At 36.9% G+C, this 26,223-nt stretch overlaps 1 protein-coding gene across 2 annotated transcripts in view; it reads left to right on the plus strand.

Annotated features, from left to right (window-relative positions):
* The window catches only part of UNC13C (unc-13 homolog C), a 590,924-nt gene that overhangs the window by 414,275 nt on the left and 150,426 nt on the right, over nt 1-26,223 (plus strand). For both annotated transcript variants that reach the window (XM_058541619.1, XM_058541618.1), the window contains one exon: nt 1,935-2,020. In XM_058541619.1, coding sequence (XP_058397602.1) covers nt 1,935-2,020 — 86 coding nt within the window. The remainder of the gene's footprint in view (nt 1-1,934; nt 2,021-26,223) is intronic.

Raw genomic sequence — 26,223 nt, forward strand, 5'->3', positions numbered from 1 at the left:
TATTTTTTCCTGCCTTTTTGCAGTCTTTAAGAACTCCAGTACAATGTTTAAAAGGAATAGTGAGAGTAAATATCATTGCCTTGATCCTGATCTTAGTATGAGACCATTAAGTATGATATTAGCTGTAGGTTTTTGTAGATTCTCTTTAGAAGCTTAAGAAACTTCTCTTTATTCCTGGTTTTCAGATTTTTTTTTTTTTTATCATGAAAGAATGTTGAGGTTTGTCAAATACCTTTTTTGCATCTCTTGAGATGATAATAGTTTTTCTCTTTAGTCTGTTGATATGGTAAATTGCATTGATTCATTTTTGCATTGCATTTTTGGGATAAACTTCACTTGGTCCTGATGTATTATTCTTTTTATATGTTGCAGAATTGAATTTGCCATTTTTTTTGTTGAGGATTTTTCGTCTATTTTTATGAGAGATAATGTTCTTTAGTTTTCTTTTTTATAATGTCTTTATTTTTTGTATCACAGCACTGTACAGTGAATTAACATGTTCTAATTAAAGTCATTAATTTCATGATTTTATGATCTTGAAGTACTCTCATTATATCACTTACAATTTTATTGCTGCATATCTATTACATAAAAATTATTATACTACAAATTGTGTGACATTAGTAGCTATCCACAAATGAAACCTTTTGAAATAAATTACTTGCCCAACATTACTTTTATATCAATAAGTTTAATGTTGAAAACTAATTTTGTATATATTCAGGTTGTGTTAATTTTTTTAATTATAGAGAGTGTTTCAGTGTAAATACTTGATAAATGTACATCTGCATTTAAGATTTAAAATATCAATTGACATTGTTAGATAAATTGATGAATAGCAGTTGGTAAGGGATATTTGATGACACACACCTTGCTTTTGGTGAAAAGTTTGACTAGAATAGTTTTATCTAGCATTAGTGGTCTTTTCTTATTTGAGGTCATATTGAGGTCGTATTTGCTTAGGTAACATTTTCTATCCCGTTTAGGATTGTATTACTCTTTTTTGATTTGGACCCAAAAATATAAATGAATGTGAGAGCTAATTTTGTTACTTAATATGTGTGTGTGTGTATATACACACACATAGTTTCTTAATATGTATTATTTTGGTATGTATGTATGTATATATACATATATATGCATACATTTTATATATATATAATATATAATAAATATTTGTTAGAACAGAAAATACTTTCAATCTTACATACTGGCATGGGGTGAATGTCTACAATGAAATGAAAAGACTCAGGCATTATATTCATTGGACTTATATTACTAGGAGCCTTATCATGAGATTAAAAACATATACAAATGAAGACATATTTGGCAGCAGTGGGAGTCTTGTCTTTAGCCTAAGCTTTTTTGATCTAAAACACAGATCTGCCTAGGAGCCTTGGAGTCCTGGTTAACGTGTCCACCGTGGACCATTTTACCAAAGGAGTGAGGAATCTTTCCTGAAATAATCCATTTTAAGCAAATAGAAAATGGAAGCACTCAAGCTTGCTCCAAGGAAAATGGCTAACAGATGAACGTGAGGTGTAGTTTTTGGTATTATGTGGTAGCTGTCACTCAGATTCATCTGACCTACCCTCAAAATTGAGACACATGAAGATGAAGTGTTTGATAAAACTGAAGGGGCTCCTTAGACACAAACACACATCCTAAGGCATCCACCGGGAGCCCTGGGAGTCGCCACGTGGGAACTGATGTAATGGAGTCTATTTTCCCCCTACCCAATAATTGTTTTTATCACCACAGTCTGGTATGTAGCTTTTCTTCCTACATATGAAAGTTCATAAAGAGAAATCTCATAAATAAAAGTATTTATGAACTATATAATTACTGTGGTGTATATGTAGAGTGAGATATTTTGCTTTGTTTTTTAGGCACATTTCTCTTTTGGATGTGCTAATATATGTGTTTGGTTTTAGGTTTCCTCAAGAACTGAACATGGGAAAAATAAGTGCTGAAATTATGTGGACCCTTTTTGCTCAGGATATGAAATATGCACTAGAAGGTAATTACGAATATCTCTACTTATTAGAACACGTTTAGTTAAATCATGATTTTGTGTTTTTGGTTTTATATGGAAGTAATTGATGCATTAAAGCATTGATTGTTGTGATCTGTTTAGTTCTATACCTTATTTCCACATTGTAGGAAGATAAAGATCTCAAAGTCTTAAAAGCCCTAGAGAACTGCATACATTTTTAATCAAGTGGTCTAAGTCACAGGATCATAATGAGTATTTCACTTACAGGATAAGCTTAGATGCAGGACTACTTTATTATAGTTCATTTACCAAAGCAGACCACATTGAGAGCGTGGGTGAGTAGTATTAGTCTAGATATTGTTTACATGGACTTGGAAATGGTATCCATGGCTAGACATGTTAAAATCCAACCAAAGCTTGCACCAGGACAATGGCAACGTTCTTCACCAGAAACTCCACTTTCAATAAGACCAAATCATATAATGTAAAGCTCTCAGTTTTACAATTCTATAAATAATCTTGAGCACTCATATTATATGCAGAGTTGGAGATAGGACCGTAAACCAGCCTAGGTTTCCTGTCCTCTAGGAACTTATAGTCTGGTAGAAAATTTTCTTAGCACTTATTCAACAAATATATATTGAGTCTCTAAATGCTAAATGTCCACGACTGTACTTAGTGTGAGGATACAACGGTATACAAGACAGCCATGGTCTCTGCCCTCAATAAGATTGTGGATGATAGCTACAAGTTTGCAGACAATGGCAATATTGTGTGGTCAGGGCTAAGGATGATGGAGTGTCTGGAGGAGAAGGGCCTAAATAGACTTGAGATGAGGGGGCAGGGTAGGCTTTGTAGAGGAACTTCCTCTGAGGAAGTGTTGACTTGATGAAGACCTGAAATATAAGTAGGAGTTAGTTTAGGGAAGAGATGAGCAAGAAGCGTCTCTGTCTTGTCCTGGGAGACGACAGAGCATTAGCAATTAGAGCGAGCGCAAGGTGCATTTGAGAATATAGAACTCAGCAGGCTCAATGAGCAAGAGGTAGCAAGAAGTGAGGCTGGAGAAATTGGCAGGGACCAGTATGCAGTGGGTCATGGTGAAGAGTTTGACTGTCTGCTAAGAGAAACAAGGGACCATAAAGGAATTTCATCAAGAGCATGTCTTTTTAGATTTGCAACTTAGAAAAAGTGTTTTGAGTGCAGTATGGAAAATAGATGAAGAGGGTAAGACTGGTTCAGAGTCAGCGCTCATCGTGCCACTGTTTTTTGGCATTGCTAAAATGTAAGCTTGCTGCTAGGAGACACAACGGGGACATACAGATGTTTTCCTTATTTGAAAAAAAAGGTACACAGTAGATTATAATACCTAGTTTTCTGGTAAAGTCTGGGTCTACCATCTGCAAATAGAGAGGTTTATCTAATCCTTAAAATTAGACCACAACTGCTTAGAGGTGCCAACTCCTTATTCTGCAATGAAGTGTTCCATCTCCACTGTATTAATCAGTCCTGCTTTCTCGACCTCTACCTCTGCTTCCTACCAACCACATCCTTTTATACCACTTCGCTTCGATCGACTCTTTGGAATCCAAAAAGTCTCTTAAGTCAGACAGGAACTACCAGTCCAGGAGGCCAATAAGTTTCTTCAGATGGCATCTACTCCCCTAGTCCTGTCCCCTGCACTCCCACACCCTCCCTGAATGCCTATCAGGCTTCTCAAACTTTATAGAATCAATGTAGAATTCTTTATTTTAATTGAGGTAACATTGGTGCGTAATATTGTATAGGGTTTAGCTGTAGTATATACAGATGTCAATATAGAATTCTTACCCCCCTCCTGTCAAAACCTGCTTCTTCCCCCGTGTTGCCTATTGCAATTATTGGCACCACCATTCATCCAGTTACTTAGGTCAAACGTGTAGGGTCATTCATGGACTCCTTTATTCTCCTCAGCACACTCTAAGTTCATTCCTGCCTTCGAGCTTTTTCACCAGCTGGGCTACTCACTGGACTTCTCTTCCATTAGTCTTCACAAGCAGCCATGCAGGGCTCAGCTTAATGTCATCTCTTTAGGGTCTAAAGTCACCCCCAAGAATAACCTTATTTTAATCCTCTGCATAGCAACTAATTACTATCTTTTATTTATTTGTTTGTGTTTCCTTGTTCATTTGAAAACTTCTTATCTGTCTTCCTCATCACAGTGTAGATGATTTTTACCAACATATCTGTGTTGTCTAGAATGATGCCTAGAAAATAGAAGCCACTCAATAACTATTTGTTGAGTAATAAAGTAAAGACTTTACCAGGGATTCCAACTCAATGGAGTAGTGAAAAGGGCAGTAGAGGAGACTTCGCTTGTGACTTTTTGCTGTGGGATCATGGGAACATTCCAAAAGGTCAACACCTTCGTGCTTCATCGTCCTCATCCGTGCAATGAAAGGTTCACGTTGGCTCAAAGGGCTGGGCAATGGGCAGGGAGCTCCTGGCCAAATTTCAGTGCAACTTGATTATTTGGAATCATTCCAAGGTGGCCCTGCTTGCCAGTGCACATTTTGTTTGGGCAGGGCCTCTATCTTTGCTTACACGGTAACGTTTGTGCAACTATTAGATATTTTATGTTATTTTACTTTAAAAAATAAGTAGTAATTTTAGAGAACTAAGTATAATATTTATGTTAAGAAATGTAAATCTCAAAAATTTAATATTTGTTTGAAACAAGAGTGAAATTAGGAATGCTACAAGTAAAGCATCTGTAACTTTGATTGGCTATTTATTGATTATAGGTTAATAATTTTGTACAAAAACAGTATCCCAAAATGCTGAGATTGTATCATCAAAAATCAGGTCCAAGATCAAGAGTAATTAATAATTTTATGATTATTTTATCTTTTTTGGAGACAAGACTGTCCTTCTTAACAAGAATTTTTTATTTGTTTGAGTTTTTTAATAGCAGCTTTATCGAGATATAATTCACATACGATAAAATTCACCTACTTAAAGTGTGCAATTCAATAGTTGTTACATTTGCACGTTCACACACATTTTCAGGAAGGCATGATAAATATAGTAAAGGAGTAACTTAGATCGCAGTTCATGGTTTATAAATCTTCTTCTTCCACCAAATGAGAAAGCTTTTGAGTGCAAGGATTGTATTTGTCATCTTTGTATTTATTGAACCTTAATAGAAACTCAATATGTCTTTGTTTACTTGAATCAAACTGCAAATGAGACAGCTCTATGCAAAGAACCTTGGAGACAAGGCCAGAATACTTACCATGTTCAAACTAAACATTTGTAGTATCACAAGTTGGGAGGCAGCGAGCAATCTGAATTTCAGAAACCCAATTTCAGAAAGCTTTATCATTTACGAGATGCACAATGTTGGGCAATTAATGCATAACCTGTCCAAACTTTCGTTTTCTTTTCTATAAAAAAGTGATAAGATGGGGCCAGCCCTGTGGGGTAGTGGTTAAGTTCAGCATGCTCTATTTTGGCAGCCCGGGTTTGCAGGTTAGGATCCCGGGCATGGACCTACACCACTCACTGGCAGCCATGCTGTGGCGGCAACCCACGTACAAAATAGAGGAAGATTGGCACAGACTTTAGCTCAGGGCAAATCTTCCTCAGCAAAAAGAAAAAAAAATAGTGATAAGAGTTCCCAGGTTGGTGTGAAGATCAGATGGTACTGTAAATGTATTTTGCAAACCCTAAACCACTATGCTAATGCTGGAGGACCATTGTTATTACTATATAAAGGGAGAAAGAGCTGTCAAAGTCTCAAAACAGCTTTCTTTAGGGGTCAGTTACGGTTTAGACTCCTAGGAGAGTGTTTACAAATGTACAGGAATCTGTTCACTGTCTCTCCATGCTTCCCTCTGCCACTTCAATCTAATAGGTGGCTTCAAGAAATGTACCATGGGGCCAGCCTGGTGGTGCAAGCAGTTAAGTGTGCACGCTCCGCTGTGGCAGCTTCGCCGGTTCAGATCCCAGGTGTGCACCGATGCAGCGCTTGGCAAGCCATGCTGTGGCGGCATCCCATATAAAGTGGAGGAAGACTGGCACAGATGTTAGCCCAGTGCCAGTCTTCCTCAGCAAAAAAAAAAAAAAAGAGGACGATTGGCACTTGTTAGCACAGGGCTGATCTTCCTCACGAAAAAAAAAAAGAAATGTACCATTACCCTTTTTTAAAATGTGACATGAATAATAATTATTAGAGAAAATGAGGACCCAGAGTACCTCACAGAGTAGAGGGAATATACTTCAAAACATTCCTCCGACAGGCTCTTTTGCACATTGATAGTAAGGTTCTTACTCTCCCTAGTTGCCTGATAGAATGTTGTTAAAATTAATTGACTGTGGAGAAGTGCTTTGGGCTGTTGACCTAGAAAGACTCTGTGTTGTTATTATATAATTGGGGCTGCATAGTTCATCCTGTGATGAAAGCATCTGAGCCCAACTTCTGATGAAGTCGGGTCAACAGAGAGGAGCCAGTCTAGAATGTATGGACTTGCGGCTCTTTGATGCAGCTTTTGATTTACTTCATGAACTCATCCGCTGCTGCAGAAGAAATCATCTGATTTCAAAATAAAACAACATTTTCCCCAATTTTACTCAACCTATATGAACCAACTTGTTTTGCTTTCAAATTTGACATTACTCACCTTACAAGTTTGATAAACAGTAATTGATTTGATCACTATGGTGATAACTTGTTGAATGAAACCAGAATAAATTATTTAACAGATTAAAAAAGATGTACTTTCTGTGAAAAAGGGAGTTTAGGAAGGAAAGAAAAGACTCAGATGAAATGTTTCATTTTATAGTGAAGTAGAGTTGGCTCTGCAGAATTTTCTCTAAGGAATTTATTCTAAAGACTTTTGTAGTCTTTCCTCTGCCAGGTACAAATAAGATTTTTGTACCTGTAATTTTGCAGTAATTTAGACCTAGGTTTGAGTTCAAGCTCTGCTACTTTCCATTTACTTTTTAGCTATGACGTTGGACAATTTATTAAACTCACTAAGCTCACTCAGTTTCCATATTTGCAAACAAGGGACAAAAATATCTACCCAATAAAGTTATTGTAAGGAGAAAGAAAGAGACAGACAGATAGGCAGATATGGGGGTGAGGGGGACTAATTTCTTAGCAGATAATAAATACTCAACAAATACTAGCTATTATGACAATCTTGAGGATTATAATTTAGTAAACAAGAACTTGGAGACAATTTATTGCACCACCAAAATGTCTAGATGCCTGTAAGTGACTGAAATGTTTAATTGGTCATTCCAATTGCCTGCAGACGTATTTGTCATCTTGATATCTGCAGAGCTTGGTTGCCTGGCAATTCTTAAATCAAGACAGTCCTATTCAGGGCACTGATTGTGCAACATATGTCTGTGTCTTCAAAGTCTTTATTAAGAGCAAACCCTGCTAGGCTCCAAGATAGCAGCCAGATGGTGAATTGTGTCCACAAGGATTCAGGTGGTTTCTAATTAATAATTCTGTAAAAAAGTGCTTGCGATTCTTTAAAACACTGGTTCTTAAATTGGGGTTTGTGGCTGGGCTTCAAGTGATATCCTGAAATTGCATCCACATGTAGTGGTGTGTGGGATGGGAGAGGGCTGTCTAACGCATTTGCCAAATTCTCAGATGAATCTTTGAATAGAAAAACAATTGAAAGTTACTGAAAACATATTAGTTTAAAATGATTGTTTTTGTTAATTAATTTAAGCAGAGATGAAATTACTTATAATATGCAAAACACAATCATCTCACAAATGGCATTAGTAAAGTCTCCCACATCAGTGCTCCTCCAATTTTAGTGTACACACTAGTCACCTGGGAATCTTGTTAAAATGCAGATTCCTATTGAGAAGATCTTTGGGGAGAGGGGTTGATTCTCTTCATTTTGAACAAAATCTGAGATAATGCCCAGGTGTCTGGCTGGTGTACCACACTGAGTAGAGGCAAAGCTTTAACACTGTGGTTAAAGTCTTAGTTCTGATATTCTGTTTTTTTATCACCAATCTTTGTTGTCTGCTGCTTAGTTATCATTTTGGACCTCACCAATAGGTGAAGATTCTCAGACCACCTTTGGAATTTTTCGGCATCTCACCATCCTAATAAGTACAACCGCTGCCATTAACGTTGCCCTCGCAGTTCCATGCACTATCTTCTCTTGACTTATGAATTTGAATATTTGCATATTGAATACCTTCAGAAAGTTCTCTTTTTTTATTGCAGTAACATTGGTTTATAACATTATATAAATTTCAGGTATTACATCATTATATTTCAATTTCTGTATAGATTACATTCATGTTCACCACCCAAAGACTAATTACAATCCATCACCACACACATGTGCCTAATCATCCCTTTTGCCTTCCTCCCTCCCCTCTTCCCTGCTGGTAACCACCAATCCAATCTCTGTCTCTATGTGATTATTTGTTGTTGTTATTATCTTCTACTTATGAGTGAGATCATATGGTATTTGACTTTCTCCCTCTGACTAATTTCCATTAGCATAATACCCTCAAGGTCCATTCATGTTGTCACAAATGGCTGGATTTCATCATTTCTTATGGTTGAGTAGTATTCCATTGTGTATATGTACCACATCTTCTTTATCCGTTGGCCCCTTGATGGGCATCTAGGTTGCTTCCAAGTCTTGGCTATTGTGCATAATGCTGCAGTGAACATAGGGGTGCATGTATCTTTACGCATTCGTGTTTCAATGTTCTTTGGATAAATACCCAGCAGTGGAATAGCTGGATCATATGGTAGTTCTATTCTTGATTTTTTGAGGAATCTCCATGCTGTTTTCCATAGTAGCTGCCCCAGTTTGCACTCCCACCAGCAGTGTATGAGAGTTCCCTCCTCTCCACATCCTCTCCAACACTTGTTTTCTGTCTTAATTATAGCCATTCTGACAGGCGTGAGGTGATATCTCACTGTAGTTTTGATTTGCATTTCCCTGATAGTTAATGATGTTGACCATCTTTTCATGTGTCTGTTGGCCATCTGTATATCTTCTTTAGAGAAATGTCTGTTCAGATCTTTTGCCCATTTTTCAATTGGGTTGTTAGTTTTTTTGTTGTTGAGTTGTATGGGTTGTTTATATATTTTGGATATTAACCACTTGTCAGATATATGGTTTGCAAATATCTTCTCCCAATTGTTGGGTTGTCTTTTCGTTTTTTTGATGGTTTCCTTTGCTGTGCAGAAGCTTTTCAGTTTGATGTAGTCCCATTTGTTTATTTTTTCTATTGTTTCCCTTGCCCAGTCAGACATGGTACTTGAAAATATGTTGCTAAGACCGATGTCGAAGAGCATACTGCCTATGTTTTATTCTAGAAGTTTCATGGTTTCAAGTCTTACATTCAAGTTATTTATTCTCCTTACATTTATTTTTAAGGCCTTCTCTCAGAGAAGTATGATTTCTTTCTATTGCCCTTCACTCAAATACAAGTCTCAGGCCACCCAGTGCATTTGAGAACATTGCCCTTGATCTTGTAGCCACAAAGAAAATGAGAACACAAAGGCATGGTCACATCTCTTGCTGACCACTTTGGCTATAACAAAAGAACTTACTTGTTGCCCCATGAATTTCTCTGGCCTCACTTATAGTAGTCTCATATCTAACATCTTTTTGGTCTGCCTCATACTTGGTCTACCTCGAACTATTAGTTTGCACTTGTCATCTTTCTGGTCTACCTGTCAGCAATTTTCTGCTGATTTTCAAGTTTACCCTCACAAATCACTGGTTGCCAACTTTTCATGATCCTTATATTTTGGTAGAAAAGATTGGCTTCTGATTAATTTCTACAATGAATAAACCTCCCTGAAAACAATGGATTTCTTTCTTCTCCTATTTCCTACTTTAAATATTCCTTACCTTTATTAGAATGACAGAGATTAAAGCTACACCTCTGCACATTCAAAGACTATGGGTAGAGCAGAGATTGATAGCCCTTTGTAAAGGATCTCTCTGGCCTCTTTTTCTTACAGGAGTGATTCTCAACCTGTTTGTTCTTTTCCTCCTGTTCCAACATACCTAAGAGGTACAGAAACTCCCATGAGTAAAAGAGATTTCAGTATTTCTTAACCAAGCAGAGATGGCAGGTGGCTCTCTCTCATCCTGTTCAGAATCATCAATATTATTCTTGTCCAGAAACAGACAACTGTTGAATGACTCGAAGAAATAACATGATAATTATTGATGAAAATATTAGCTTTCAATGGATAATGTCATACCTGAAAAAAATTCTATCCTGTATTTCATATAACTAATAATCAAGTCATTTTCCTATTCTAAAAGCTATTTGCTAAGATTTAGGTACTTTGGCAGTGACCAACAGAATACCACAGAGACAATAAAACACTACTTAGGACACTCTCACATTCCTGTTATTGTAAAACAGCATCATAATCAACCAAATTCCTAAGCTAAAAGTTGGGAAGTCACAGTTGTCTTCTTTCTCTCCTCGGCATTCACTTAGCAAATCTAGACTATAAGCTCTGTATCTGAAATTCTCCTCCATAAGTTTCTTTTCTATGCTTCTCGCTCCTGTCCTTGGTCAGACACATCATCTTTCCCACTTTCACCTTCATTGATATGGTTCTTCCTTTGTATATGCCTCCCTCACCACTGGATACAGTGCGAATTCCTTAACATAGCCTGGACCAGTACCCCGCTCTCCCTTCTGTACCGGATTTCAGCCCTAGTGCTTAATAGGATATAGTGGGATTTTTGCCCACACACACACTATATGCTCTAGCCACATTCAGGTATTTAAAATTTTCCTGAAATCCTTATATAAGTTTCTGCTTCAGGACATTGTGCATAAATCCCCCCACCCAAGCTTTTCTTTACTTGCCATCCCTAGCAAAGACTCATATATTCTTCAAAGTCCAATTCAAATGTATTTCTTCTGTTAAGTTTTTCCTGAGGTTCTCAAAGAGAAATGAGTACTTCTTCCCTATTCTCCCATAATACTTCCTATTAAAACATTTATCCTTCTATTATACTTCACAAATACATCACTCACCATACGCTGTTCTCTTATTCATCTTTGTGAGAATCCCCCTACTCTCACCTTTCTCTGACACCTGATAGAAAATTGTATGAACCAATGAATGCATTCATGAATATAAGCCTATGTCTACAAACAGGCAAAAGCATAACTATATGTTCTATTCCCAAACTCTAATTTCCACAATCCAACACAATCACACAAACCTGATACACTCACTTATACAAAGGAGAAAATTTTTCTGAGTATGTAGTTCCAACAATTATTTCACCACATGTTGTGGTTGTAGCAGTTCTAGGAAGTGTTTAATAATCATAGACGTGGAAAAAAAAAAAAACCTAGATACCTTTCTTTTACCCACAGAAACTCTGTGTGTGTGTGCTGCTCATGCATTTTTGTGTGTTGTAAGAGAAGATGGTAGGTTTACAAAGAAGTATAAGCTATGCTTCCTTGACAAACTGTGAAATATGTCTTCTAGTCATACTCCGTTCATCAGTCTCCATCTTCTTTTCTGTAACATCCCACTGATTTGTGTTAACATATCTTCACACAGAATTCCAAGTCTAGATTAATGGACAGCAAATGAAAACAAAACTAAAACAAACTGTTACTAATTCTCAGTGCCCATTACTGCATAAATCCAGTTCTATTCATTTAAATTTTCAGTGGCAGATCACATGAGTCAACCCATGAACTGAAATATTATTTCTGGATTAATATATCAATTTAGATGAGACAGTTTATTTGAGAGATCATGTGTTATATTTGCCCCCCTCCCCCAAAATAAAGGCAAGAACAAAATGTATTATGTGTAATATTTGCCCCCACTCCTCCCAAATAAAAGCAAGAACGAAATGTATTTACTGGTACTTCTGAAGTTTTCCTGATTCACTAAGCCAGTGATTCTCAATGGGTGGTTCCCAGAGCAGCAGCAGCAGCATCCCCTGGGAAGATGTTAGAAATGTAAATTCTTGGGTCCCACTCCAAGCCTACTGATTCAGATTGTGGCCCAGCAATATACGTTTTTAACAAGATCTCCAGGTGATTCTGATGCAGCTAAAGTTTGAGAACTACTAATCTAGAGAATATATAATCAGCATAGTGCCTTCTTCCATTGTTGTTCTGAACACACAATGATTTCTGAAGACATTTAAGTAGGTCAGAAATACATCCCTTAAAATGAAAGTTAAAATGGAGGAGCTGGTATGGATGCATTAACCATCTAAGGAAAGGAATAAAATCATGGTAGAAAAACAAGTTAAAGGAGCAAATAGTTTTATGACTATAAAATTTCAAAAATTTCTATGTAAAGTAAAGGAGAAGAGAATAAGAATTGAAATAATTAAAGAAAAAGGAGAAGAGAATTGAAAAATAATTCTCAAGGAAATGAAGGGAAGAAGGGAATGGACTGGACCAAGTCTATTAGCACGAAACTCAGTGGGAGAAAAATGACAAGGAAGATATTTATTGATGACTCAGGCAAGCAGGCATACAATTCTTGTGTTAAGAGAAGTCCATGGAGTATTCAATAACAGAGGAAAATAAACTTTCATTACAAAAGAATGAAAAATTTGCTTATTTTGTTTAATCTCCTATTCAAAAGAAAAATAGAAACACACATTGCATTCATGTTATTTTTCATTTTTTTGCCATGGAGTCAAATTCCAACAAGAGCAAATACATTTCCTCTAATGTTTATATCTTTCTTTAAATCTTTATTTATTATTTTGAATAGAGCAAAACAATGCATTTTGAAACAGTTAATGCTTTTTTGTACCATAATGCTGGCAAAAGCCAAATGTTATAGAAGATGGATAACTAGCCTTACCATTTATTTATGTTTTATTGATCTTACCAGTGTGATTTTAACTGGGGATTTTCCTAAAACTATGCATAACAATATTTCCCATATTTAACTGTTCAGCATGCTGCATATATATTTTACAGAGTAAAAATTTTTATTGTTTTTAAGTAGAATGGATGGTCTTACTAGTGACGTTGTTACCACCTAAAATTGGAGTTCTCTTCCTGATGCGCATACACAAGCCAATTGATTACGGCGTCAGCCTTTGGGAAAAGAGGTCAGCTTTATTCTGTGAGATCGATCAGCAGGGAGAACAGGGGGCATGTGCCCTCATATCTGTCTCCCCTATTCAGGATTTGAGGTGAAATTTAAGAGGTTGGGGAGAATAGGTTGGCATGTGGGAATGCTGGTGGGATAGGTTTTGATTGGTGGGCTTCAAGCATTTATGGTAAGGTTTTAAACATTTATTGTGACAGGGTTCTAAACATTTATGATGAGGTTCTAAACATTTATGATGAGGTTCCAAACATTTTTGATGAGGTGGGGAAGGGATTTTAACACCAGATCTTCCTGAATGAGGGGTCCCTCACTTCTGATGAGAGTCTGACTTTCAAGTTCCGTTCGTGTTCTGGTACTTGGGTTCCGTGGGAAGGAGGATCTTTGGTTCTGAGGTCGTTTCAGGTCATGATTTCTTCTTTTGCTCATGTCTTGGCTATGTGTCTTTGCAGATTTTCTGAAAGGCAATTCTTAATTGCTCTGTTGATAAGAGATGGGGTCAGTTGAACTGGTCCTGGAGGGTCCACAGTTACAACATTCTTAATTATACAAAATTGTGAGCTCTTTGGGGGAAAGGCCTATGTTGACCATGTTCAGTCCTTAACACAAGCCTGGCATGTGCAGGTGCTCAATAACCAATCATTGAAGGAAAATTCAAGGTGGACTAAAGCAGTGTGTATATGAACGTGTGTATGTGGGTTAACTACGTAATTCAGAATGATTTTCATCTAATTAGAACCAGGGATTGCATACTGTTAAAACTTTCTATATGTTTTCAAGTACATTCTATATTAAAGCACATTATTCATTAGTTTAATTATCCATATTGATATTTAGACAACAGCATGGTAAAGCTTCAGTTCATCAGGATGCCTTTCATCAGATAAGCCTTTGTGATTCAATCCTTAGCCAAAGGCTTTCTAATATATAACGATCTATTTTACGTTAGCAAGCACAGCACACAAAACATATGGTAAAACTCTACTTTTGTCAGATAGAGCCAAATTCTAGCCATCAAACAGATTTCCCAGGCTGGTTAATAAAAATCAGCTGTCAAGCTATATAATCTAAAGTCTGAAAATTTCCCATTAAATCTCTCACAGCTTTTAATGGGGAAATAGGGATCAGTGAGAGTAAATGTTGAAAACCAGTGCAAGAACAAGGTAGCCAGAGGTGTTTTGGCTCTGCCTTCCTCTGCTTGTTCTGATGTTTTTTTCACACTCCCTACCCGTCCCTCCCCCTTCTTTATCATCCTCTTGAACACCAGTACACTCAGGGCTTTCCAGCAGATTGAATACACTAAGGTGTTTGAGATATTGTGGTGATCCTTCCAAAAGATCTGAAGTCAAGATAAGGAAGGAAAAGCATTAAAATTAAAAATTGAGAGTACGGGGATGGCGAATAAGTCCTGCTTACACTGGTGAGCTGGCAGTGGCCATGTAGGCACGAACATAAAAAGAAATAGAATGGAAACTAGAAACAAAGCGTATTATCCTCTGCTTTTCACCTTCTAAACATGTTATTTCTCAGACATTTAGGGGTTTCTCGCCTCCTTTCATCTTTACTCTGAAGGAAAGCATCAGTGTTAATTCAAATGACCTAAACTGGGAAGCACGGAGCCTCTTTCACGCATAGTAAATGCATTTTACAGTTTCCTCTTCTGTGGCAGCCTCCCTCCCACCTCGTAATTAAGTTGAAACTACTTATTTTGTATTTCTGGAGTAGACAGAGAGGGTAAGCTGTGTGTGTAATTAACCTAGAAACATGCTGACTAAAATATTTGGCTTCTAAATAACAGGAAAGAAAAATAAGTATTCAGGAGTGTTTGGAATGCTATTATTCATCATCACCTTTAACCAACTACTAACTTGCCTTATAATCTATTTCAGTGAAAGATAATTAAAATATGTTGACCTGAGTAATATATTGTGTTCCTTTGATAGAAATGAGTGTATCAGAGTGGGATGTAATGAACTGATCAGCCACTTTCTCTGGGTCCCCAAATCTCCAACTTAAAAAGTAATTGCTTGTCAAAACCAGATCTAAGCTAACTTAGGCTTTGGATGTGGTCTCACTAGCAGTATAAGCAAATCCATTTGTCACTCACACCCCATGTATGTCCTGAAATTAAGTTCAGTGATTTTTAATTCTCTCTTCCCACAATCGTGAGCTTGAGCATAATCTCAGGTAAATGGAAATGATTTTCCAAAAGCCCAGTGAACTGGTTAATTAGAATCAAGAGATGGAGCATCACCTATTCAGATATTTTAAATTGTTACATGGCCAGTATGTATAAAAGTCTTCTTGGTCATTTTCTCTCTGCCCAAACTCAGGCTCTAACAAGAAATTCTAGTTGTATCTCACATAATTTTGTTGTTTATTTGGTTTTGAAATAAAGAACAATAGTAGACACCCACAATGCAAGGGATTAGATAGGCAACCTGGCCATCTGTACTCCTAAGAAACACCGAGCTTTCTCACGTTTTTCTTTTCAGATAGTATTAGAATTTAAATTCTTTATTGACTCAGTTCAGGGTCCCTGTTGTCATAAGCATAGCTGGTCTCTGTTGAGCTTGGTACAGCTCAAGAGTCTTGTGACTTTTTCTCTCTGGATGTGAGGCCTCAGGAAAATACAAGGCAGGAGACTGGGTTCACTTTCTCTCTTTCGTAGAGCATGCCCACTTTTCTAGCTAATCATTTCTTTATGTCTTGGGTGGGTTACACTGCATCACTTCTGCAATCTCTTATTGGTCACACAGTTCAGCTTATTCGGTGTGGGAGGGGGGCGCACAAGGACATGAACTCCAAGACGCAAGGATCCCTGGTGTGGTTGTGAAGTCTGGCTAGCATGGTTAGTAATTTGCCTCTCTGATCATTTCTTGATAATATTAGCATATTCTTATAATAGGATAGGTTTTTATTGTTTGTGTTGATTTTAAACGGAAATAGCAATGGCCACGCATAAAACCAGTGTTCTTTCTGCTCTTTTCCCTCGGCCCCTCCCACTACCACAAGAAGGGAGGTCAGCATCAAAGAACTCTTGAAACTTTATGAAGATAAATTCTTTTCCAAGATGCTAGGGCTCTTGTTAGCCCTCTCTAGTTTTCCTAGCTAAGCTCCTCTGGGAAGGGAAGTCTGGTTCACTGAAAGGAGATTAACCCCACACTCTCAAGAAAGACGTTCATCTATCTCTTGCTCTCTCATATTGTAGAGCAGGGCTTTTCAGCCCCGGATGTACGTTAGGGTCACTGGAGTTAGAGCCTAGACTTCTTAAAAACACTCCCTTATTTAGCAACCTCCTATTTAGCACTTATTAAATGATATGTAAATATTAACTTACTTGAACTTCATAACAAGCCTCTGAGGTAGGTATTATTATCATCCCCATTTTATAGATGAAGAAATCGAGGCACAGAGAGATTAAGTATTTTGCCCAAAGTCACAGAGCAAATGAATGGAAAAGCCAAGACCCCAAGGAGTTCTAATATTTAGCCATGAATGCATACGGCTACTCTTAATGTTAGTTAAATTTTGAAGGCCTTCTTTGAGAATCTGATGAAATGTGTAGGCCCTATTACCAAAAAAATGCACATAGTGTATACATCAAAAATTTGCATATATCCTTCCAGGAATGCATATACAAATCCCCCGCAGCCCACTTGTAGACTTCTTCCAAAGATCCATGAGCCCCGGGTTAAGAACCTTTGCTTGCTAGAGCACTGGTTTTCCCTAGACCGGCAGTACCAGCATCATCTGGGAAGTTGTTAGAAATGCAAATTCTCAGGACCCAACCCAGACCCACTGAATCAGAAACTCTGAGAGTGGGGTTCACAATCCCTGTTTTAGCAAGACCTCCAAATGAATCTAATGTGTGCTAAAGTTTGAGAACCACTGCTCTAGAAGGCTGGTTATAGAAGCAAGTGATCAACTAGTGAATGACCCTAGCTTCATGGCTCTGTATAGACATTTCATTGTTCTTGGCTCACTTTTTCTCTTCTGTTAAAACTTGATTTCTAAAAAAAAAAATGATCACCAAAAGAAAGTCAGTCACTGATATTCATTCAAGTATCATTAATACCAACACTTATCTGTCGTTTGTTCATTAGATATTCCGAGTGTTTGCTCTATGCCAGGGATGCAAGGCTCGAGGCAACACACAAAATAAACAATATAGTCATGACTACAACCTCAAGGAACTCTTTACTCTATAATAAGTGAATAATTACACAAATAAATATGTAATTATAAAATTTAATCAGTGCTATGGATGAAAAGTGTGTCTATTAGACATCACAAACTTACATGTTAAAAATGAACCTGTAGAATTAAAACCTCCCCGCCCAAATCCTCTTCCTATCCTGGCCTTTCTCATTTCAGCAGAAGATGCCACCATTGTATAGTGTTTAGACATTATCTTTGATCCCTTTATTTCTCTTATTCTACCACCATCCCCAGACACACAACACACACAAACCCATAAATAAATGACACCTCTTCTACCTCCAAAACATATGCAGCTCTGTACCCTTCTCTCCATCTCCACCACTTTTAATTAGTTCTAGCCACAGACCCACTTGACTTTGACTGCTGTAATAATCCCCTAAATAGTTTGCACATTTCCGCTCTTGCTTTCCTATAATCCTTTGTGCTCATAGCATCCAGACTGACCTGCACAAATTTAAATTAAATCAAGACATTCTCTGGCGTATAAAAGCTGCGAAAATCTTTCCCTTTCAATAGATCAAAATCCAATTTTTTTTTCCCATCACTTATAGTGCACTATGTAGTCTGGGCTCTACCCATCCCTCCAACTCCATCTCATTCACTTTCCCTCTTGCTTACTCTAGCCATACTGCCCTCGTGCCTGTTCCTCTACTGAGCCGAACTTGTTTCCATTCCAGGGCATTCACACTTGCTCTGCCTTCCACTTATAAACTGTTCCCTACTCTCTGTATGGTGGGCTCTTTCCCATCCTACAGGTCTCAGGTCACATGTCACCTCTTTTCATACCCCACCGTGACCACCCCCATTCCTCATGACGCTCCCACAAAATCCCTCACCTTTTCCCCCAAATACTTACTGTATCTGAATCGTTTTATTTACTCCAGCTATTTGTTCACTTGTTTATCAATTTTTCTCTTTTTTTTTATAGCGCTGTTTGTAAATGTTTGGGTCTCAATCCAAAGGAAAACCACATTTTTACAATGGCATAGTATACACACACAGAGAGAGACACACAAAACCAAAACAAAAGTTCCATGAAACGTGGATCCTTGACAAGGATGGAGGTGATAAACTCTAAAACTTTATTTCTTATTCTATTTTTCAATTTCATATATATAAAAATAATTATTTAATTTATATATATAATATATAAAAATAAATATATATTTAAATTCTAGTTATAATCCTCTAAATTTCATGACCCACTGATGAGTTAGGGCCAGCAGTTTAAAAGCACTGCTCTTAAACTTAAAAATAAGCTTCATGGAGTCAGAAACATTAGAATCCCATTTATAGTTGAATCCTCACTTCTAGGATATGGTAGGTAGTCAAATAATAATCTCCGAATCATTTAAAAATACACCATGCAGAAAGCCTTAAATCCCACAAAAGCATATCCAGACATATTTCAATAGTTATGAATTTTTGAATACCAATAGAGCATATACATGATTTCCCCAATAATATGTGGGAATTGACACAATTTGGGGTCTGTTTTTGTATACTTAGCTCTTTATATTTAAATATCTGTAATGAGAATATTATATTTAAGCATAAAAATTTTTTCTCTTAAGACTAATTATGATAGTCCTGGCCAATTATCACATCTCTTGGGCAAGGTCTGTGAATGGAACACTTGAATGTGGAAATCTGTAATAGGTTGTAATTGCCGGCAGGAAGATGTAGTAAGCGTGCAATCAAGAAAACAAAGTTGGCATTTGCTGAAAACTAGGGAATGGGTTTGCGTATGTCAATATCATAACATAGTAAATTATCACTTATAGGAAAAGTGTATATTTAGCTCCTCATTTTTCCCTCTATTGTTTTCCTGCTATTAATCTTTCGGCCATGTTTCATGTGGGAAAAGACAGAGGAAGAAAGAAAAGTAAAACAGTAGTGATACAACCTTGGTTAGATTATTCTTCCTTATTTGCAGTTTTTGGAAAAAAACGTTTAGAGCAATATAACAAGTTGAAAGTAATTGTTCAAATTAGTTTGGAAAAACTCAATTTAAACAGGAAAGATAAATATTTAAATATTATAGCCTTAGATGCTAATTGCTGCTTTGCTGCCCCTGGTAAATATCAAAGAAGACAAAATGATTTAGGAATACATGAATATTATCTAAACTACTTAACTTTAATTGTGGAACTTGTACATTTAATTTCCTCATTAAATCAAATCAAATCAATCACAAGTGCAGCAATGCATGCAGATGCACAGATAGAACCAAAGAATACAAATATCTGTGACTTTTTTGGTAATATTTTGGTCAAGAATCTTTGTCTTTGGAGATGGCCAAAACCCAGCCAGTGAAAAGGTTTTGGCAACACAGAAAACCTGGGAAGGAGATGGCAATTGGTATAAAATCAGCTTTCCAGAAACTTTCTCCTGATAAGGAGCCTAGGAAACCACGATTTGGGCATGTTTTTTATTTGGAGACCTTCCAGGGAAAGCTCTGAAGGAATGACCTCCTGTTGGTTCTCTTGGGGTGATTGCCAATCATATAGACTATAAATAATATGTATAAATATGACCTGGTTATAACTTAAGGAGAAGGAGACAGGCCCTGTCTAAAGCTCCTTTATGCTTTAGACCAGAGATTTGCAAGCATCATAGATAATATGTACATATGTTTTACCCTATTAAGAAACTACCTGTGAGTGGCTCTTTGTGGTATAATCTCAGACTCATATCAGTGTCATAACAATAGGATATTCCAGATGGCAAAAAGAGCTGTATTAAGGGGCAAGAAGTGGTCATGTTTAGAAGCTGAGTGGGAGAGGAAGACAGAGATTATACCTGATGACAGTCTGATGCTAGAGAGAACAGAGTAGGTTGGAGCATGGGGGTATGTTAGAGAACAGAGATGTCTAATGGGGAAGGTAAGTACATTGTTCTGTTCTCTATGCTGGTAACTCTCTCCTCCACCTCCCCAAGGAACTTCAGTGCACTGTGCATTACTTGTCATTGGAAGAGTTCCTTAAGAATGCTCTAAAATGCTAATACTGACTTCAAAATAGATCCAACTAAGAGCTGAGGCTGACAAGCTACACATAAATGCCATGTGCTACAGAAACCCCAGCCTTTTCTCTCCCAGCAGGAACCACTTTAGCATGTAAGAGAGTGTGAGTGGCATTATTTTAATATATTTTAAAATAATATTTTATTTATTATAATATATAATATTTTAAATAATATTTTATTCTTTTAAAAGAAGAAAGTAAATTATCTATAAACATTAGTACCCTCACTGTGATGAATAAAAACTTCATCGTGGCACACCTCACAACTCATTGTGTAGATGGCAGGTACCACAACACCATGGCCAAGAACCACTGCTCTGGCTTAGAGGAATACAAAGGCAGAAAGTAAAAAGAATGAGAGCTGGGCACCAGCTGATGGGATGGAGGTATGTGTGAAGATTCTGCAGAGGCAAAGAGAGGCAACCAGTGGTAAGTTATTTACAAGCAGGAAAACTCCAAGCACAGGGGAACTATGACATAAGTATGAGGCTAAAGAGGTATCATCCTGTGCTCCACATAAGAAGAACTTAGTGGTACAATCAGGCGTGAGAGATCTTATTAACAGACCTGAATGCAAACAAGGCCTAGAATATTTGGTTATTCTTTTCTCAACAGTCCCTCTTAGTGATACCTTTCAGAGGAATTTCTTCATCTCCTGAGAAGTTAGTCTAGATCAGTTGCCTCCACATTGTGTTCTATGGAACACGAAGTCAGAACTTCAGGGACCATTTTGGTGGTAAGTGGGGTGTTAGGGGAGAAAGACTCCAAAGCAGCTAATTTTTCCTCTATGTGACATAGCATGTTAATTAGATATCTGTTGCTGTGTGAAAACTATTCCCAGAGTTAGTGCTTAAAACAATGCAAGTTTATTATTTTAGGCAGTTCTGTAGGTCAAAAGTCTGACGTGAGTCTCTCTGGGCTAAACCAAAGTGTTGGCAGGGCTGCCTTTCTTTCTGGAGGTTCTAGGGGAGAGCCCATTTCCTTGCCTTTTACAGCTTCTAGAGGCTTCCCACATTTTTTGGCTTGTGGCCACATTCTATCTTCAAAGCCAGCAATATTTGTTGCAGTCTGTCGCACATTGCATCACTCTCTGACACTGACTCTTCTGTCTCCCTCTTCCACATTTAAGTACCCTGGTGATTACATTAAGCCATCTGGAAATCCAAGATAATTTCCCTACCTCAAGGTCAGTTTATTAGCAAACTTAATTCCAACTGTAACCTTAATTTCTCTTTACCATGTAACAGAACCTACTCACAGGCTCTGGAGATTAGGATAAGAACAATTTGCAGGGGGGCCAATACTTTGCCTACTACAGTCAGTAATCTGGGCATGGCTCAGCTGGGTCCTCTATCTTAGGGTCTCTTATAAGGCTGAAATCAAGATGTCATCCAAGACTGTAGTCTCGTCTGAAGGCTCAACTAGTGAAGTGAAGGATCTGCTCTCAAGCTCTCTCATGTGGTAGTCAGCAGAATTCAGCTTCTCAAAAGTTGTTAGACAGATGGCCTCACTTCTTCCTTGGCAGTTGGCCAGTGGCCATCCCTAGTTCCTTGCTAGGTGGGTCTCTCCAACGTGATATCTTATTTCACCAAAGCATGCAAGCCAATAAAGCAATAGAGAGAGAGAGAGTCTACTAGCAAGTAGAATTCATAGTCTCTTATAACCCAATTGCAAAAGTGATATCTCATAACTTTTGTTGTATTTTATTCATTAGAAGTAAGTTACTAGGTCTAGACTATATTCAACGGAAGGTATTACCCAAGGGTGTGAATATCAGAAGGTGGGGATCACTTGGGGTTATTTCAGAGAATGTCCTCCACAGAGTGCTTAGCAACAAAGAACACTGGCTTTAATCAGACAGGCTAAGTACAAAATCTGTCTCCACTACTTACCAGCCATATGACATTGGGCAATTGTCGTTTCAACTCTATGCCTCAATTTCTTCATCTGAAAAGTCATATTGATGATGTGAGGGTTAAATGAGATGCTACACTTGGTTAGACAATTGCCTGGCACCCATGAGTAAGTAAGTGCTCAATGAATATTAGCTTTGGTGATGGTGATGATTTAAGACTTCACTTGAATGGAGGGTTCAATGCTGAAACATGACTTGAAAACTATTGAACTTATTCTAAAACTCTATCTAAATTAAGAATCTATGTGTTTCATTAATAACCTAAAAACTCAATATTTTCTCCTCTTAGAGTACATAGAAAATACAGAGCATAATGTTTTATTAAGCACCAGGGGATATGACAGAATGATTTACTCTTTCTCTATTGAAAAATCTATAATATTATTTTTCTGATTAAAAAAAGAAATTATGGGAAATTTGGACGATACAAAGAAGCATAAAAAAGAATATTAAAATCACCCAGTATCACTATCCAGAAATTACATATAAATATATATATAATACATATATATGCTTTTCACAAATTTGACATATTATACAAATACTTTTGTACCTTTAATTTTTACATTATAACTAACCAAAATACTTTCTATGTGAAAATATGGTATTGCATTATATTCGACTATTGCTTTATTTTTTACTTTTTTTTACGTCATCCCCAATCTTGATTTAGTTATTTGTCCAGTATTCATCTGCAAGTCTTATTAGAAAGTGTAGCTGGTTATATATTCTAAGCCTGTGCATGTCTAAAAATATCTCCATTGCACTTGAATGACAACTTGCCTAAGTATACAATTGTTGGGTCATACTTGTTTTCTTTCAGAACTCTGTAGACATTTCTTTATTGGCTTGTGATATTCAGGGTTATAACAAAGGAATATAAGACTAGAATGATTTTTTTTCCTTTGTACACAATTTGCTGTGTTTTATTTCAGCCTAGATGCTTACTAGATTTTTAAAATTTATTTCAAAGGTTGAAAATATGTTGAAGGGTTGCTTTCATTGTTAATTTTGCTTGGTACTCAATGGGTCCTGAAAATTTCTTTACTCAGATATTCCTTCAGTTCTGAAAACATCTTTCTATTGTTTTTTTGCTTCGAGCTGCAAAAATCAAATCATGTCACTCTTCTGCTCATAACCCTCATCACACCCAGAATGAAATCCAAAGTCCCTACCCTGGCCTATAAGGCTCTGCACAGTTGCTGCTGGCTCTCTCTGAACTCATCTCCTGTCACTCTCAGCCTGTCCCTTTGTCTCAGCCACTCTGACCTCCTTGCCCTTCTCCAATCATATCAAACATGTCTCTCCCTCAGGTTCTCTGTGTGTACTGTTCCCTCTGCTTGCAATGCTTTCATCCTATGTATACACTTCAGGTCTTCGAAAAGGAAGTCCTGGTCACCTTACAAAATAGGAAAATAGAACCACCCCCAATCTATCATTCACAGACATGCTTATTTGTTCATTGCTCATTTCCCATGTAGAACATAAGCTCCGTGAAAGCAGGGCCTTTTTTGTTCTGTCCACTGCTATAATTCCAGCATCCACAAAAGTACCTTGCACATAGATGGTAGGTATTTAACAAATACCTGTTACATGAGTGACTTCCTCAGTTTAGTTTTCTGGCACACTGTCTATCAGATCTAAAGTGAGCGTAAGCAAGCATAGCTGCAGAATCCCCAGGCAATGTGTTCTTTGGCCCCTTGTGTGCTTCCCAAAAGGCTGATGGGTTCCAAATATGCCCCTACTACTCTGTGGGGATCTTGCTTCCTGCCCCACCTCTTCTGGGTTGGGTGGTTAATCAAGCACTGATGTATTGCTCCCTATTTGTTAACAGTTGTTCCCTGATGTGCCTCCTTCCTTTCATTTGGTCCCATGTTTCCCAAGTCTTATGTAATTTCTTAAAGCTTCTTGCATGTGAATGCCATCTGTCCCTGGAGTCTTGGTTCTTAAAGGCTTTTTGTAAGCATGAAATGAGATAATGCTCAAAGTGCTTTAGTATATTCAGGGAGTTGTGCAACCATCATCATAATCTAAATTTAGAACATTTTCATCATTGCATAAAGAAAGCTTGACCCTTTAGCAGTCACTCCTTGTCCCTCCACCCACTTTGAATTGTACATATTAAATAGATGAACTTTGTGCTATGTAAATTATATCTCAATAACGCTGTTTTAAAAAGTGATTTATAAGCAGGAGTGTCAGATAGATGTTTTCAATTTTTATTATCAAAAGAAGAATAGAGAAGCCTCTGAGGGTGACAAGTTAAAGCATTATTCTTTTATAAACTTCTCATATGTTCCATCTCTTTTTAAAAAAAAAATGCAGTGGTTTATAATTTTAACTTGTCCAGTATTTCTCTCAAATCATAACAGTTATTTCTCATGAACCGTAAAGGATGGTTCCGTGTAAGTAAATATGGAGACATATAGTTATATTTAGTCTTAACATATTAACTATAACTAGTAATGTCCCCATCATTTCTCTTTATCAAAGTCATTCATGTAGAGGTACAGGTAGATAATTTCTATTATAAATAGGCACTGACATTATTTGTGCATATTTATTCACTTATAATTTTAATTAGTTTTTTCCTTAGTTGAATTCTACCCAAGTGCATTAATTTCAGATTTTATCATCTGCTAATTCTTATTTTTTATCTTTATGGAAAATTGATATTGAAACTTTGAAGTCAATGTAGTGACAGCATTGCCATTTTCTTTTTTTTAAATGTATTTCTATTGTCCTAAGGAGAAATATGTTATGTCACTTTAAAAGTAAGTATCAGAAAATGAAGAATAATACAATTCTGAATAAAATCTAAGAGATTTGATTTAGATAGTAAAAATTAAATTTTAATGATATTTTATAGTTAAAGGCATATGATATACTGAAATATACACTTGTTGCTAAAACACTTTATTACCAAAATAATATGGCAATTTGAGAGTATGAACCTATGAACAAATGTATGATTGACTGTCACTTCACTTTTTAGCGCATACTTCACACTCAGGCATATCTTTAATTTAACCGTAAAACAGTCTCTAATCTAATAGTATGTTGAAATATTTGATGAGTGGAAGTCTGAGATTCCATATTCACTTTTTTTGTGAACAACAAAAAATAAACTATCTGTTCACCCTACCCTTTTATGCCATGACTCACCAACTCTTATTCCACTGAACTTAGGGTGTTAAAGCATTATTATATTTAGTTTTACACTCTTCGAATTATGATAATGTCCTAAACATTTTGGATAGTGATTGATAACCAAAACCAACTGGGATCAGCTATCAAAGTTTTTAGATCATTTGTGGTAAAATATAAAGAAATTTGAAAATTACACTATTATTAGTCTTTGCATGTTCCTTTCATATTGAATTCTGCCTTTCATTTATAAGTTTAAACATGTTTTAAATGTGCTACCTGCTCATACTCATTAGCATATTAAGCTTTTCAACATCCTATGAGGTAAATCAATATTAAATATTATTAATAGAAATTAAGGTACACACAGGTTAAATGACTTGTCAAGTCATATTTCCTATGCCACTGCTTTTAAAAGAATTACCTTGCTTAAATTTGCACTAACTGGATAAAACTGTTTGCACGGGAATTTAAATCACATTTTCTTTCCACTACATGGAAGAGGGAGCCCGTGAGATTGATAACTATACTAAATACTGTCTCAGGAATTTCAAGCAGCAGAATAAGCCTGCTGGGTAATGGAGGTCTTTCATCCATTTACTCCACTGAGAAGTTCTGGAATTTGGCAACTATATTCAATAGCCAGTGTAACCAAGGGAGCAGCTGATGTGTGGGTTTGGCCAGATTTTTGCCTGCTTTAGTGATCCAAGTCTTCCCATGGGAAATTTCAGATATCATGAACCATGTTGCAAATTCTCTTTGGAGAAAACCAGCACAGGAGATGATAATACCCCAAGCAGTG

This window comes from Diceros bicornis, chromosome 5, assembly GCF_020826845.1.
Source record: "Diceros bicornis minor isolate mBicDic1 chromosome 5, mDicBic1.mat.cur, whole genome shotgun sequence".
Classification (NCBI taxonomy): Eukaryota; Metazoa; Chordata; class Mammalia; order Perissodactyla; family Rhinocerotidae; genus Diceros; species Diceros bicornis.